The 18,278-nt window shown below is 34.6% G+C and overlaps 1 protein-coding gene across 1 annotated transcript; it reads right to left on the bottom strand.

Moving 5' to 3' along the window:
• Positions 1-1,089: 1,089 nt before the first annotated feature.
• LOC133312901 (AP-1 complex subunit gamma-2-like) lies at positions 1,090-17,019 on the bottom strand. Its single transcript, XM_061514175.1, has 18 exons — positions 16,768-17,019; positions 15,163-15,465; positions 14,866-15,007; positions 13,383-13,556; positions 12,598-12,777; positions 9,919-10,073; positions 8,325-8,415; positions 8,062-8,225; positions 7,592-7,646; positions 6,562-6,684; positions 6,374-6,469; positions 4,936-5,063; positions 4,206-4,310; positions 3,849-4,105; positions 3,002-3,238; positions 2,740-2,915; positions 2,140-2,244; positions 1,090-1,456 (listed from the first exon to the last, which is right to left on the bottom strand). Exons 1-18 carry the CDS (start codon positions 16,797-16,799, stop codon positions 1,361-1,363), a joined length of 2,619 nt encoding a protein of 872 aa, XP_061370159.1. The 5' UTR covers positions 16,800-17,019; the 3' UTR covers positions 1,090-1,360.
• Between the last annotated feature and the right edge of the window lie 1,259 nt (positions 17,020-18,278).

The raw sequence follows: 18,278 nt of genomic DNA, 5'->3' as shown, positions 1-18,278 counted from the left end.
AAATGATACACATTTTTCACTATTTTAATTATTAAATGTTTAATAGACCTAAACAGGCTAACAGGCCTAGGCTAAGATTTTTATTTTTTAAATATAAGTCATGTCAAACTTATAATTTGAGGCCTACACAAACTAACAGGCCAGACCAGATTCAATATTTTTTACACAGATCTAGCATATTTAAGCCAAAGCCTAACCTAACATATTTACACCCCTCAATACAACTTTTATGAAATTAAAAAAAAAGGGAAATAATTTTCTCCAACTGTAGGAGATAATTATCTCATGTCACTTAGACATAAAAAGACGTGCTTGTAATTTTTTTCTTTTATATTTTTTTTAACTTGTGGGCTCCACATTTCTTGTTAGTGTAGGAAAATAAACTTCTCTCATGTTAAATGAGAGAAGTATTACCCTAAAAAAAATTACTTTTTTTGGAAGCTAAGATTTATGACTTTTAAAAAAAGTCAAAATTATATTTTTTATAGTTATAAGTACCTTTTAGATATTAATTCCCATGCGATATAACTCAACTTTTTGAAAAATAAAATAAAATTGAAAAGATAACAACGCATTAAAAAAAATTTAAAGCCCATTCAAACGAGCCTAAAAAGGCAAATATGCAAAGAGAATTACAATCTCGAATCAGATCACTGCCGTAGCAATCATAGCTCAGTTATTGTGCCTGTTGTTCATATAGTACCGGCTAAAATGCAATTAAATCCTTTCAACTGTAAGTAAATTGCTCAAAATGTTTTGTTGATGCTCGGAACATAACAAACTCTTACCAAATTTTAACACACAGGATAGGATGAAGATGAATCAACCACAAACTTCAAAATGCAAAATCCTCTTTCAATTAAACAGGAAATTGAGCAAGAAAGAAGTTGACATAATTTTGAGACTACATTTCATTAATCTTGATGGGAAAATGTGTTACATAAAATAAAATATAATATAGAAATCGTCTAAGGGATACCAAATTGCATTCAACACTATAACTTTAGACAGCAACACCGAGCGACTACCTCCAGAAAAATAGCAAGAAAGCACCTCAAGTTCTCAACATGACACATAACTCTCAGTGCCTCAGGAAAATTTTGATTTTGACATTTTCATACAGGAATATTTTGCACTAATGTACATAAACCACCTAAGTAAGAAAAGAAAAAAAGGTAAAGCAAAGATGTGAAGCCACCAAATAAAATTCAAATTTGAGCCAAAAAAGTGGTCCCTGTTGCTCGAACCCCACCTTCCTCATTTGAAGGAATGAAATATGAAAACTGCACCAGTAACTATAGAGTGCGGACAAAAACAAAGGGTTTTCTGCATCACCTTAATGACCCCTGACCATTTGGCTTCATAAATCACGAGGAAAATTATTGACCTGTCCTTCCTCCAGTGTATCCTTGCCATTTATCTTGTATGCTATCCTTATGCGCATGACAAGAGATTTCTGAAAAAAGAGTAGTTGCTAGCAATCAAGTCTTCTCTAAGAAGCACTAATACATAAAAAAGACCATACGTGAAAATAATCTCAAAATTAATACACACACAAAGACGGGAAACATACAAAGCATAAATAGAAAAAAGGGAGGGGGCATGTGGGGGGAGTTTAATCTGTAGTTGTCAATCCCACATAGCAGCATGGAACGCCCAACCCCAAAAACAATATATCGGGATAGCTGCTATACCAAAGATTATGATGGATACAAGATAAATAATTTGTATCACAATAAATGCACCAAAAAAAAAACGCAAAATGAAAGACATTGATCATTAATAATCAAAAGTCATAGTCTAGACTTTAATCAACAAAGGAAAATATGATTTTTGTAATGCCTAATGAGAGTTTCACTGCTTGTCTAGTTAAGTAAAAATATATTGGAGTTTAATTCTCCATATCCTTGGTGGCTTTGCAGAAACATCTGCAAAGCAGTGATCGCTCAATTAACCCCTAGAAACAAATCGCTAGGAGTTTTGCACAATGTACTATCAAATATCACAATAAAGCATAAAGTAGTAGTTTCGCAGCAACATGCCAGTGATCAACATTCCGTTTAGAATTTATATAATATAAGGGCACATGGTAAAGCACAAAATATTTACAGTAAAGCAATTCTAAGAAAGAACATCTACCTTTCCATGTTGACTATTAGTAACTCTCAAGTTTTGCGTTATGGACCCGTCTCCCGCAGCGGGGAGAGTATTGCTGCTAGCTGGATCTAAGTGCAATTGAAGAAACTGAAAATCAAAATAACAATATATGTAAGTACTAGACGAGGGAAGGTACCAAAGAAGCTCAAAAGATCTCGAAATTCCAATAGAGCAACCAATAAAACTACTCATGATTATCAAACATCAAAGAATAAATTAATTATTCAGCACTCAAAAGTTCATATAACTAACTAGACTAATACAAAGGAAATTATTCAGTTATTGACAGCTGCATTTATATAGCGAGAATCTTTCTGTTAAGAGAGGCAACAACCACAAGTTCTTTCTTCATGTCGTGAGATTTTTGCAATTACATGTCGGAGAAAAAAGAATGAGAAGATAATAGTCAATAGTAATTAGAAAACATGGAACCTCAAGTTAACACTATAGTAATGAAGATCATGATATTAATAAAAGCAGTAAATTCAAATTATACTTTTAAAATTACAATAAATAATGATTACAATGATGATAATCTTAGCAATACATGTAGAAAGCTCAACAGCATACTGGTAGGCATACCTTAGGAACTGCAGCCTGGAAAACAAAATCTGTATATGTATTAGAGGACAAATTCATAAAGGTGGCCTGGATAACCGTTGTTTGTGGGTTTCCTGGTTGTTTTGAGAAATTGAATGTCAACCTCAAGGAGCTGCTCTCAAATACAGTTAGAGATGGATAAACCGGTCCATTGTTTTCTATTCAAGATAAGAGGAGGACGAATCAGTATTTGTACTAAATCTCAATCAACGATAATTCCCAAATATTAAACAAAGTTTACAACCTTTTGGTGGGCTGGGGGCAAAACCATCTAATAAATCCATCATAGGAGCAGCATTTGAAGTTGCTCTTGAAGCAAGTGAAAGTGATGAGAGATCATCCAATGGTGAAACTGGTGCTTTGTTACTTGTATTGGAGGATAAGATGTCTACTGTAGATGAGCTGTTTTGGGCAGAAGGTGATCCAATAGACAAAAGATCCAAAAGAACATCTGTGCCACTTTTTGAAGCTTGACCAGCACCTAAAAATGCAGATAAAAGTCCGACATGCTATGAATATGTTAAATGGAACTATTCACGATAGAGAAAAGTGAACAAGTTTGCATGTTTCTTCCTCAACAAAACCAAATAACAACAATAGCAACCAAAGCCTTATCCCACTAGGTGGGGTTGGCTACATGGATCAAACAATGTCATTGGGCTTTATCAAAGATTAAATTTGCAATAAATCTGCTCTGGGGTTTGCCCTTTGCCTATTTTGAGCAAGGTCCTTACTGGTTTTTCCTATATATCAAATGGTTCAAAAACTAGAGAAGGCTTCATAAAACAATGCCACCAACTCTTGTATGTATGGAAACAGAGCTAATTGTACATATACACAGAGATGGTAATTATTAAGGGTGAATAGTTTCTCCTGTTGCAGGAGAAACCATTCACCTACTGTTGATACATCAAAAGTCACACCAGCCCTTTTTTTAAAAAAAAGAAAAAGGTGGGCCTCACATGTTTTCTCTACAACATGAGACAAATTGTCTCTTGTAACAGGAGATTCATAAGTCCCAATTATTAAATATAAAAATATTTAGTTTTTCAGGCATTATAATATTTATAAGATACACTACAGGCACTAACCAGATTGTTGCGATGCCGGTGGCAGATCAACACCGAGAAGGTCCTGCAGAAGATCGCCACCAGAAGAGCTAGGTGCAGGAGCATCATCTGAACTTAGATCGAGTAGATCTACAAGAGGAGCCACAGGTTTTGCTACTCCATTTGGAAGGCTAACTGAAGGTGCAGATGTAGTCGAAGTTGCACCAGGCAAAGACCCAGCCCTCCTACCAATGAAAGCCGCCTCATCCAAAACTGGCATCCTTTCTACAAGTGTAGACCTGCACAATGACAGTTTCTCATAATAGGATCCCTCCTATGAGAGTGTAGTAGAAACCCAAGCTCTTGATATTATATAATAAGCAACTTAATTAACCTCACCTAATATTTTGATGCTTTGCAATAATCGAATTGAATTCAATAGCTCTTTGCTGCAATTCTAGCACAAGGTTCCCTTTGAACTGAACAATAATTTCCCTGATCCTCCTATATACATGTTTGAAGGAGAATTAAATCTCCATGTCAAAGATACAAAACACGAGGAAATAAGCTCGTACTAGGTGCATAAGTCTTTGGCATGTGTAATAAGGAGGAAGGGCCATAGATGGAAAAAGTTCCCATGACTTGTCATAGAAATCAAATCACATACATAGGGATTAAATATTTTGAAACTATCTTCAACATGATCTGGAGAATTTCTACTAGAATATTACATTCCTAATTCTTTTAAAGTAAGAAGGAAGGAAAATAAAAAAACAACATTTTTAGATACTTGGATATAAAACTACTCTCGAACTTTCACCTAACAACTTATATTTTCGAGAGAGTTGGTTCTTCATAATATTAAAGTCTCTATGATCAAATGGTCATAAGTTTGATTCTTGCCACCTCCATTATTTAAATAAATGTTGAATTTCAGCACAAGATGAGGTGGGCCTATGCATTGCCTGCACTTCAAGTCCAAAGAACTCTAATGCAAAGGAACATGTTAGATATAAAACCCTAATGAGCCTTCACCTAACAATTTAAGCTTTTGGGAGTGTTGGTTCTTGACAAACTCCAATTTAAGGTATAATGTAATAGATAATTCAATACGAAAAGCAGATCATACTCTGAACATGAAGGGAAACGTGAAGAGAGCTTTAATAGAGCAACCAAAGCCATCGCTTTTGTGGTAAGATCTGATGCATGGCGTTTTATAGCAATCTCTACAACATCCACTGCATCTGACTCAGTCACCTGCTAGCATGAAACAAATTAAGAATAAAAAACATTATCTAAATAAATAAAAAAGAATCGTAAGTAATAAAAGACCAATTTTGTAGATTTTCATATGTGCTGCTATATACAGACATAGAGACATAGTAGTTGATAGACCAATCATTGTTAAATTAAGCTGCATCCTCTCACAAAGAAAAGAAAAGCCACAATGGGCATGGGCATTACCTCATTCCTCTTATAAAAAATCCAACGAAGCCATAAGAATCAAAAAAGATAGAGGCAAGCTGTGATCCTAATGTTTATACTTTTAGCTCCAAGTACATATGGTGCCCAGATTTCATTAAATTAGCAAATGAACTGGAGCAGTTTCTGCCAGCAAGTATATTAATTATACCAATCAAACAAGTAAAACAAATCCCAGCACTTATCTCACTCCCTTCCTTACAATAATGGAGAATGTTAGAAGTATTGAAAATAGGTTGATAAGAAATCCCACATTGTTATGTTATTCTTATGTAGTTGTTATAGTCACTCTCAATAATAGAGCCTCCACTATGCTATTGACACCCACAGATTTAAACATTGCATCCTTTTTCCATGTTATTCAATAGAGAATAATATAAGAAACAGAAAAAGAACTAGATAACTCATTTCAATAGTGAGCAAGTGGTACTGAGACTGATGGATCTTGTTTCATTAATGGTCATTATCCATCATCCAAATAGGAGTCATACAAAAAATAAGCCTCATCAGAAGGTCACCATGAGAACATCTTTTACTAGAAGCTTTTGAGACCAACACATATATCAACTTATTCAATTATTGCTTGTGGTCAAGTGATACAAACCTTGGGAGAATCTCACCCCCAAAAACTAGCTCAAGAGGTAGGAGAGCCCAAAGTCCATATAAACCCCACATTAGTCACCCATATAACCAATGTGGCCCTCAAGTCCCATACCTTGCAATTGGATCGTAACATTCCACCACGCTCCGCAGGTCTTTTACTAGTCTTTTACTAGCCTCGGGCGAACACTGCAATGCCAGCGTCACCACCCACGCCGCTCGATTGCAACCGAGAGACATAGTGGAAAGTTCTGATACTAATTGATACAAACCTTGGGAGAACCTTACCCCAAAAGCTAGCCCAAGAGATAGGAGAGTCCAAAGTCCATATAAATCTCACATTAGTCACTCATATAACCAATGTGGAATTCAAGTCTCATACCTTGCAATTGGATCGTAACATCAAGTGATTTATCATATTCATGCAACTTGAAGCAACAAATACAAACATATGTATAAACTTTTAAGCAGAAGCATTCACTCACCGTTATTGGATCTTCTATGTCAAGCATTCCAACATTATTGACTAACATGTCACCATACTCCCCAATGCACCACACTGTAACTCGAACTAGAGTCTCCTGATGAAAAGTATTACGTGATGTTATTATATGAATGGCATCCAGAGAAAATCAATAGTGTGCCACGATTAGGTCAAAGCATAAGTGAGCACCTGTTCAGCTGACGTTTGAAATGCGCTGTATAATGCTCGTACTGTATATCCATGAAGCTCAGAAGCATTGCTTATCACAACAATTAAGGCATACCATACCTCATCTTTCACAAAATTTCCAGCCTACTAACATAGGATAAAGATCACTACATGTGCTCAATATGGAGACCACAAGCACCAAAACAGTAATCACAATAAAAAGGGCAGCCCAATGCCCGAAACTCCCACCATTGAGGGGCCCAGGAGGGTAAGATGTAGGCAGCCTAATGCCCGTGAGGAGAGGTTGTTTTTGTGATTAGAACTTGTGACCACCAGGTCACAAGGTACACCCTCCAAACAATAATCACAATACACCATCAAATTTATTAGGTGGATATTTTGTGACTAAAACATAAAAACAGCACAATTTCGGTGTAAACAAATTGACGAAGATACATGGAATCACATATATGCAGCAGTATGAACATTTATACCAGAAACACAAAATCATAAAATGATAATAAAGTTATACATGTTCTTGGCAAATATATAAAAAAGCCACCATAAAAAATCACTCTTTTATGGGATGTCACATACCAAATGTAGAGATGAGAAGCATCAGAACTATCACATGTGTAAAGAACCAATTAAACCCAAAAGCTTAAGCTTGTGGGTGAGGCTACATTAATGGTTTTATTATATATCTCTAACACGTCCCCTCACACAAGAGTCCACTGGACTTGAAGGGTGGATAATGCACAGGCCCACCTACCTATGCTAAGAAACTCCACAATACTTAATTGATTATTAATTAAATGGGGGTGGTTAGGATCGAACTCATGACATCGAGACTCTGATACCATGTAAAGAACCAATTCAACCCAAAAGCTTAAGTTGGTGGATGAGGCTACATTAATGGTTTTATATATCTCTAACAACATGCAAACACACATAACCGATATGACGAATACCCCAAAAAAACTAGCATGGGTTGGGATTTATGCCTTGGAGATTTTAATTCACTACAAAAGTTTGTCTCTTATATTTATACCTCAGACAGAACCTTGAGCATCTGATCAATGTACCAGATCTTCTCTGGGGAAAACCTGAAGCACCAACAAATAAATGCTAGTCAAACAAACAAGATATGGATGCAATTTAAAGAAACTATACAATTACTAGTTCTAAACTGATGGGGTAACAAAGATGAGGACCATGTAAACTGGGCCAAATGGCATCTTTTTCATTTTTACCAAGGAGGAAGAAGGGAAAGAAAGAACAGCAGTATCCAAAATGCAAAGATTGAAACACCAACACATAATATGTTTATTACTACTAAAATGAAAAACAGTAATGTAATTTCTAAAAGAATTAATGATAATAGAACTTGTTCCTGTGACAAATCACACCATCTTATATTGATGGAATAAATATCATAAGTGGCTTCAAAATTTATTAGATACTAAAAAAAATAAATGAAATAAATTGCACATAAATACTGTTCAGAACCTTATCACTCACTTTGCAACGATGGAGCAAATTTTGGCAGTAAGGTCCCCTCTGAAATCGTAATCACTGACTTCCAGATAATCTATAAGCTCTTTCGCTAAAGGCTTCACGTTAGTTTCATTCACCAGAACATAAACAAGTTCCAGAGCTCTTTTCCGAATTGAAGCATCTGAATCCTGAAGCAAAGAGTCAAGTTATCAACTTCTCAAGTTGTAAAACAAAACTCATCTTTGTAATTGAATAAGAAGCAAGGATAAAGACAATGAATCTTATACCTTTACACATTCTAGAATTGTTGCACGGTGCCTCTGTACTGCCTGAGCATCCGCAGTTACAGCCTTCATTAGCATGTTTAATGCCACATATCTAAAGAAAGAAGGTAGGAAGCGTAAGATTCACTTGAATAATGAAGAAAATATCAAGCAATGTTTGTTATATCAAGCAAATGTTGTAGTCCATGTATTTGGTTGGGGATCCCATTTTAAAAAATATATATTTTTTAGATATGTTGGATCAAGAAAATAGTGAAATTGGTAAGACAATAATTGGATTGCTCAAATGATTGACTGTCCAGTTTACTATAGCTCATCTCAGGAAGCATCCAATCATTATACATATGCAACATAGAATGCAAATACATCATTCCATTGCTTGAACAGTGAAAATCATCAATTCAATCTAAAAGCTTAAATTGTTAAGTGAAAGTCATATTAATGATTTTATATATTATATCTCTAACGCGCCTCCTCGTGCAATAGCCCTTGGGCTTGAAGCGGAGAAAGCACAAACCCATTTTTTTTTTTGTTTACCTGGTGCTGATTTAAACTTTCTAATTTTATTACAAAACAGGGGTCCTAACTCCTAAGGATCGAACACGTGACCACTTCAAGTGGTCACCGTATTACCATGTAAAGCGTCAATTCAAGTTGAAAGCTTAAACTATTAAGTGAAAGCACTTTGATTATTTTATTTTATATTTTCCTTAACAAATAGCATGGTCCCCTAATGATGCTACTCTTTCTCAAATCATCATTATTTTTTGCATAACTCATCCCACCAAATCCTCGTGACAATAACTTTATAGCTATTAATGTTGAAGACTATAAAGAACTGTTGAGATATATAAAACTATTAATGTAGTCTCACCCAAAAGCTTAAGCTTTTGGGTTGAATTGGTTCTTTACATGGTATGAAAGTCTCAGTGTACCGGGTTCGATCCTCACCGCCCCCCTCCCCCACTTTCTTTCTAGTGGAATTTCTTTCTTCGCACAGGTAGGTGAACCTGTGCATCGTCCACCCTTCAAGTCCAGTGGGCTCTCGTGTGAGGGAGCATGCTGAGATATATAAAACTATTAATGTAGCCTCACCTAAAAGCTTAAGCTTTTGGGTTGAATTGGTTCTTTACAAGAACCATTTCAACACAAAAGCTTAAGTTGTTAGGTGAATGTCACATTAATAATTTTACATTATATTTTTCTAGCACGCACCCTCACACAAGAGCCCATTGGGTTAGAAAGATGGACAATGCACAAACTCACCTAACTGTATTAAGAAACTCTACAATATTTAATTATTTATTAATATAATGAGAGTGATAGGATCAAACTCATGGTCACTTGATCAAAGATGCTCCAATACCATGTATAGAACTATTTCAACACTGTTATATGAAAGCCACATTAATGGTTTTATATTATATTTTTCTAACAAAGACACACACACATGCACACTATTACACAAAGCGCATGCACACAAATTCATAATCTAATAAGCAATTCACCTATCAAAAGGCATTAGGGAAGTTGGGAAACAAGTCATAATCAAATTTTTAAGTTACTTATCAAGGAAAAGCAATGAGCAGAAATAAACCTGATATTGTTGTCTCGGTTTGACAAGAATCTTCCCAGGATATTGATGGCAAGTACACGTAAGCCACCATTATCTTCAATGCTCATTATTGTTTGAACACACTCATATAAAATGGCATTCCCTGCAACTTTATTTGACTCGGTCTTCGTAGCCACCTAAAGCAAATTGCAAATTTAAAAATTATCAACCTTAAATTTCAGAAAAGATAGCCATTAACAATTAGCAATAGTAGATTAAAACTCATCAACTCATTTGCCTGTATAACATAGATTTGTAAAGAACAAAAATATCATAAGAATATTGATATGAATGATCTAATTCTTGATTACTGCAACTAGTTAACACTATTCATGAAAAAAACTTTGCTTGGTCAGTTAATTGGAGCATCTAACATCTAACAGTAACCAAATAAAACATACACAATCACAGCCAAAATATTTGACTAGTCCCTGGCCAAAAACACACCTAATTTATTAGACTAGTATACAAATTATACATAGACACCAAAAGCCCCTCCTTTCCATTGCAACCCTCACTTCTTCAACGAATTAGATAGATGATCTACAGCTAAAATTGCATCTGAACATAAAAGAAAATCCAGCTTCTTAACAGGCTTCCATTTTGAATGGCTACTTAAAATAGAAGAACCCCCCTATACATACCTACACATGTACACAAGAAAAAATAAGAAGATTAATAAAAAAAAAATCAACTTTAAGCATATTCTATAAAGCATACTTTCATCATCAACATTACTCTACTTTGATTTTAGGATTAAAAAATCCACTTTCAACACATCTAGCAAATCAACATAGTACCTTCAGAACCGCTTGCAAATTTAGCAGCAATGCAGAATGACGTCAACAATTGAACAAACTCTCAAACACTCATAACTCTAGATCATAGCTACCCATTCTAACTTCATTAAAAATAAAGTATTCATGCATTTCCGTATCTAGTTGGAAGTCTGTGCAAACATATTGCTACCATACTGTACCCATCAGATCATTTGTAACATATCCCGACTTTCTCAAACCACAAGTACTAATTTTATAGGAGAAGAAATGTTTTTCTCTTTCTACAGTTCGGAAATAAATAATGGCTCAGCTTATAATATTTGCTTGACTTTGTCCAACTTTATTGCAAAACCAACCTGACAAACCATACATTATGTAAACCTATAGATAAACATCTGACCAGTACCATCCAAACAAGCCAACATCCAAAATCTCAATAACGATTAGTTCCTTCTAAATCATAACAGTCCTTTGGAGCATTTGCTCCTAAATTTGTTTGTGGGATAGGATTATATTCATGGCTTCTCTTGAGAATTCTGCTCACGGAAGTTTCAAGGAAGTTGCCATTTCAGATATGTAGAGATGATAGGCAGCCCCTGCAATTCTTGAATATTTCTTATTCCATGTTGTATCTAGGTTTTTTCTACTTTGGAGGATATCCTCTCCCACCCCCAGTTATACTTATCCTCTTCTCTAATAAAAATTTTCTTCTACAAAACGAAAAAAAAAAAGTTTCTCTCGAGTAGAAACTTTCAATCCTTTATTAGGATGGCCATATCAATTTGTCTAGGTACCAAGGTTTGCCGTAATCAAATTGCATGCAAGTGGAAAAGATCAAGGCATTTAAGATTGCAATCTTCCTCATAGGATCACACAATCTTACGCTTTTGTATGGTAGCTTTGATCCCGCACCAACTCGGTTAGGTGAGATTGTTGTAGGATTGTCAGCAAGCTCATGAAATCACTGAAATCAGACGATTTCTGGGATCTCAATGAGGCATCATTTAAGTGGTGGAGAACTCATTTTTTCAGGAGGGGGGAGGAAGAAATGCCCACCCCAATATTTTAAAAACCCCAAACCTCTTATTATCTGTTTCCCCATCTCCGTTCCCCTTCTATATGATATTATGAGTTGTTGTTAAGCTGTTCCCAGTCAATCTGAGTTGCTGTCCCACTGCTTTGGTGATGCTGCAACTCTGAGTGATTCTACAGCTCTGCCTTGGTCTTCCCCTTCCTCTGAGATGGAGTTGATCAATCTCGGTGGTGCTGCATAGGTCTACATCCCTTGTGGGTGGCTGGATGTGACCTTGTTGAAGCACCCACAAATTTATTTATATTTTTCAATAACATCCATATCTGGCCCTCACTAATCGGGGTTTAATGGGGAAAGATTTTTTACATATCTGAACCAAGGCCCAAAAGACAAAACATTAACAATCTTTCACCCTTGGAAGAGTCCCCACCAAATTTTAGCTGTGTTTTGGGGCTGTTTTTGCTGTGTCTTTGGTTATATGTGCTGTAGAAAGCTTTTTATGTAATAAATTGTAACTATAATTAGAGCACTTTGTTACATAATTTTAATTGGAGTTTAATTAATAGTAATTAAGGTTATTTTGTTTACTTATGTTATTATTATTATTCTACATACATTTTAATATGATTTTGTATTATAGGTAGAATCTTACTATCCATTTACGATCACATGATTTTACATGTCTTACACTCCCTTCCCATGCAATGTAGGATCTCAATTTCGAAAATATCCTAAAAGCACATATTGTTGTCAACAAAGTCATCCATAAAGCCATGCCGAAATGACAAATAAACCAATCATTGTGGCATGAGCAATATAATCTCATAAATTCACCTACATGCAACTGACCTGGGCAAGTATGTCATTCATAGAGTCACTAGCATCAGCATCACCTTCACCCACCACTCGCAAAAGTTTAAGCAATCTGATATGGAGAAATGGGTCTGTGATGCCAGCAATATCATACTCTGGTGAATAAGGACTGTTTGCTAGATCCTTAAGAGTTCTGACCAAACCATCTGTGCATTTCTGTAACAATTTTTCAAAGAATATTTTGTTACAACAGAAGCTGGCAACAATCAAAGCTCAATTTGTAGAGATCTTCCATCAAATGCCATCAGAGATAAACTTTGACAACATAAAGTTGCATATATGAACCTTGTTTATAAGCCTTTACAGTTCACATAAGTATATACTATTTTATACATAACAGAATTGCTTGCAAAAATTAACACACAGTGCCAAACCCATAGAAATTGTAAACTAGTCTTTGAAAGCATGAGTTTACAAACACCACAATAATAGCTCATGAGAAAAGCTCAATAAACTAAAGCATTTCAAATTTTGCAAGGCAGTTTCATATTATATTTAACAAAACCCAGATTCCAGAAAATAACTTCATGAAATCTCTCATGACATAGCCAAGAAGTAAATCCAAGAATTTCTGGATGCTTTGAACTCACGAATACTGAGAAGAATGCACATATATATAGATAATTGGATATTGCTGCACAGAGTAATTTTGCTATGCTAAGTTATAGTAGATAAGTTTACTTCAGTTAATATCCAAAGTGGGTTCTAGGAAAATACACTATGAGATTGGCAACATGATTACAAGAAATATGGAAAATCACCTTTCTAATATGTTCAAGAGCTTCCGTGCTAATTTTACACAGATCTGTACAAAGCTGAACCCCAGTGATCAAAACTCCATGATGCTTCTCCCTAAGTAAGGCAGTAGCAGGATTGATAAAATTTTCTGCCAAGTCTGGAACTTTCTTTATGATCCTTATAGAGCATAATGCTGCCTATATAACAGTGAGTGCAGTTAATTTACAAGAATGAACAATGATAACTCAAGCAGTTAAATGGGAAAAGTTGTGTCAATAACACAAACATTAAATTACATTGCACGGTTACAATTACATAGAAAATGGGAGCAGGGCAATGACAAAACACTGACTAACATTAGGCTATGGAACCAACTTGGAGAGTGTTAAGTCCATAAAAGGATGCTAATAAGTAACTCAAAATAATGAAAATGGAAGAAAGAAGAACACACAAACAACATTGTATGATCATGCATGATTATAGGTCCCAAAATTTACTCTAGTGATGTCAAATAGCTGCAGAACAAACCACCATAAGGTAGCATTTGTTAATAACATCACATGATGAAAGAGCAGACTCTTTAAGGGTGTGTTTGTTTCAGCTTTGAAAAAAAAAGGATTTATGAATATAGCTTTTTTGAAGATCATTTTTTCAGAAGCTACTAAAACAACTTTTTTTTAGGTTTGTAATTTTTATTTTTTTTATTGGAAAAACTTATCTCATTATTATGAAATTTTTTAAACAACTCTTTTAATTAAAAAAGTGTTTCTTCTTACAAAAAGCACAAAAGAAGAGGCCTTAAAAGGGTATTCCAACATAAAGCATCATAGTTGATGTGCATCAGAATTACTCCCATAATCCAAATATAATTGAAAAAATTCATTGAACAAAAGCATAATTCCTAAAATGGTTGAACATGACTGAAAATCCACATTTGCCAGAAAACACCAAAACAGAACAGGCATCTTTATTTGACTTGGGGCCTTATATCTGTGCAGTATATGTCTTTCCATTGTTTTCCTACTGGAAATGGTTGGGTAGATACAAACTGTCTCTTGAATCTTGATTCTCTCTTCGTAATTTAAGCAATTGCACAAAGATGGAGGCTAGTAACTTTCCTATAGTAAAAGGACCAGAAGCATGAGTCATGTGACATTTAATTTTTCAGTAAAATCATAGTCTCTTCTCTATTGGTTGCCACATGCATGTAAGAAAAATCTTTATGATTCACGAAGCAAGCATCAACACAAGAAATTAAGAAACAAGTAACAAGCCCTTACTTAGAAGAATAAAAGTAGAGAAATTACAAAATTAATTAGTGAAGAGCAATATGTTACTATCACTATGTACAAGATACTGTCACTATGAAGCCATAAAAGCATTCATGGCCTCTTCTCCCTCGATGTATAACAAAAATCCAACACACACACACATATATATGAAATCTAAATATCCCAAAAGAGATAGAACTATGATGAAATACATTAAGTATAATGAAAAAGCCACCTTCTTTCGGATATTTGGATCACGAAATTGCAGCAATCTCTCAACCTCTGGAGCAAGATCACGAGCCATTTCAGCAGAACAAATGTTTCCCAAAGCACAAAGCGCAAGTCCCACAATATACTGATTTGTGTGATTAAGATCTCTGGGATTCAGTTAAGGCTCTGGTATAACCCATTATTAATATTTTTCCCTCATTTGGCTTCAGTAGAAGATCAATATAATTAACACATTTGTAAAGTGGAAAGTAAAAATCAGGGAATGCAAAAACAAATGAAACTTTGACTAGAAAATGGATACTGTTTCAAAGAATTGGTGACCAACATTAACACTTCTTGTCTTTCATCAAGAAGCAACATGAGGCCAAGGTAACCTATTCTCTTCTCTGGAAATCCAGGAGATGCTATTAACTTGAGGCATTCCATTTGACCAAAATGTGTGGGGTAGCCAAGCATGTGGATGAACATTAGCTTAGCCAGATTCCGATGCCTATAGTCTTGATCGTTTTCATTTATTGCAGCACGAATGGCAGCACATTCTTTTCTTACAACACCACGTTCTTCTGCTGCAGTCTTGCAAGCACGTATGGCCCGAATCATGTCCCTACAAGTTGGGATATGAACCAGATAAGTAAAAGATACTGATTATAATTAAACTCAAACTGAAACTAAATATTAAAGATTTATCATCATTGAAACTTGCAAGAAAACCTGGCAATATGTTAACTGCATTTGATTTTGCAAACAAAAGGCATTTTGAAATAAAAGTCAATCACAAATATACAAAGACAAACATGCACATAGCCGCAGGAATATGCAGAAAATAAAACCCTGCTTGGGTCAGTGATTGTATAGGAGGATATTAATTCCAACTCTTTTGAGCAATCTCAATGAGATAAAGTTAGTATATAAGGGGAGGACAAGAGATTCTATCACTATTGACAAAGTAAACTGATACAACTCATATAAGAGTGCTTTAAGGCATAGCATATTGCTCCCCTCCCAAAACCTGCTAAGTGCGTAAAAAAATGCTTCAAATTCATTGAGACACCCAAGACTGGCCACATATTGCAACCAAAGCCATAGGATGTTATTTTGCAAATTCATTGCTTCTGCCAGGAAACAATGCAAATAAACAAAATCTGCTTTCTAGTTATTCTTAACTATTTGTGTTCTAATTTCGTAATAATCACAAATACATGAACAACCTATGTGAGCATTAACATCAGATTTTAATCCGTGTGGTTGGTTGTAGACAGCATCAGTGACATTCGCAGATGAGGGAGATAAATAAAGATATATCTTATAATGTGTTAGTCAGGCATTCTTATGATCCTGAACCTCATTCATTTTTTTTTGCATCATTCAGTTGCTTAAGATATTGGAACTACATATGCTTAAGCCAAACAAAGGATTTCTTCCTAAAAATATAGATAATATAGAATGTTTATGAATTGTTCCAATGGTTTAGAAATATAGCAAATAACATTTTATTTAAGTTTAGTGCTTGATGCAGAAGTTGAATTGGAGTATCTATATATGTTGAAGGCTAACATTTCAATTTCAATGTCCGATTCAGATACTGTGAGAAAACCCTGATCTAGCTAAGCACATCAAAATCAGCCACCAAATGAATTTTTAACAAATAACACAAATTTAAGCTAATAAATAAATAAATAAAAATCGTGCAACTAGAACTAAAAAGAGCAATAAATTCCAATAAAATAAAAAAATGCGGAGATAATTCAAGATTTTCCGAAACACAAAGCCCTGCTCAGCTACAAAACCAGCAGGAGGAACAAGTATTTGAACGCATTGCATTAGGATGATACGAGAGTGTGCGCGTGCACTTGATGTTGATCCATTTTCAAACCGAGTGGAAGAAGAGCAGGATCTAATTGCTTACCTCAAACGCGTCCCGGAAGAGAAAGGGTTCATGGTTGATGACTGTGTCCGCTGCGAAGCTTAATCGGATCCAATTGCGAAGGGAAGGATTCGAAGACGGAGATCAATCGGAAACCGAGATCCGAATTGATGAGACGAAGGGAAAAAAGCGAAAAGAGAGATTCGGATCTGATGTGAAGGGAGTGTTTATTGTATCTATCTGTATGCGAGTTCTGTGAATTTCAGGGGTAAACAACTCAACACCACCTCACCCTCTTTCATTCCATTTTGCAACTATTTTACAATTTTAACGTGTTTTTGTCTTTGAATTTACGAGACGGAGACCAAAAATTAAATAAATTCAACAATTAGGGACAGTTTCGTAAATTCACGCTTTTATGAAATGTATATGAAAAAAGTATTTGTTTTTAAAAAAAAATAAAATGATGTCATTTTAAATGAGCGAAAAATATAACCTATAATTCTATATTATTTAAAATTACCAACGATAAACTCAATAAATATATATATATATATATATATATATATATATATATATATATACTTTTTCTCACAGTAAAGGAAGAAGTTATTTGTGTTAGATTCACAAACTCATAATTAATTTAATTTAAAACGTTTTAATTCTTAGTAACGTACTGCATTTTTTTGGATACAGATGCTTCCACAGAATTTGGGTGCACTGACATTATTTTAGTTGGGGATTATTTCTCTCTTTTTTTTTTTGGTAATCTTCTCTTTTCTTTTCTTTTGTTTTACCATGAGTTTCACTTCTCGACCTTTTTAAATTTCGATTCAAGGGTTTGTCATTTGTAGGATGTCATGTCAACGTGATTGCTGAATATGGATTTCCAATTTAGAGAAGACTACTTTGCATCCTTCCATCTCCAGTAGTAGTGATATCTGTATCGAGTAATGTGTGAAGTGTTACCGACATGCTATTTATAACAAGATAAAGGATTTTATAAGAGTTATGTTGCAGGAAAAGTGAAGTGACCATATTATAGAGATTCGTATTGTGCCTTAGATTTTTTTTCGCTTCAAAAAATATGGGGTCCACAAAATGTTGTGTATGTAAGAAATTTCTTCTTTTTCCTATTGCATGATGGATGCAAATCCCTAACCTAAATTCGTAAAACGAGAAATTCAAATTTTTTCATAATTAAGATAAATTAATTAGATAAAAAAATCATTTATGAGGATTAAGTTACTTTTCATATAAAAGTGTAAATATCAAAAAAATTAGAATAAAAATACAAATATACAAAAATTACCTGTGAAAAGGTATATTATATGATGTTTGTGAGTTAAAACACATGTTAGAAAAACTATTGATTTTAGAAAACATCATTAATTAAGTTAATTACCATCATTTCCTGAAAACACAGTCACTCCCATCGTGTATCATTTTCCTCAAAACTGCCACTTCCATTAATGAAAGCTTGATAACCTACCTTGAGCAAGAGTTGATGGAATGCTTAGGTTCTTTGATGAAAATTGCTTAGAATCTCCATA

Source organism: Gastrolobium bilobum, unplaced genomic scaffold (assembly GCF_033153095.1).
Source record: "Gastrolobium bilobum isolate Gb01-03AN ecotype WA unplaced genomic scaffold, APGP_CSIRO_Gbil_v1 utg6455, whole genome shotgun sequence".
Taxonomy (NCBI): Eukaryota; Viridiplantae; Streptophyta; class Magnoliopsida; order Fabales; family Fabaceae; genus Gastrolobium; species Gastrolobium bilobum.
The sequence above is the reverse complement of the archived record's forward strand: the minus strand, read 5'-3'. Positions and strand labels throughout refer to the sequence as shown.

Bases quoted from the DNA above. Each gene is read 5' to 3' on its own strand.
- LOC133312901 (XM_061514175.1), bottom strand. From the start codon at position 16,799: ATGAACCCTTTCTCTTCCGGGACGCGTTTGAG. The intron at 5,064-6,373 runs GTGAGTGAATGC...TCATGCTAGCAG, and splicing joins ACATAGAAGATCCAATAACG to GTGACTGAGTCAGATGCAGT. The intron at 2,245-2,739 runs GTATGCCTACCA...TTTGATTTTCAG, and splicing joins TCCAGGCTGCAGTTCCTAAG to TTTCTTCAATTGCACTTAGA.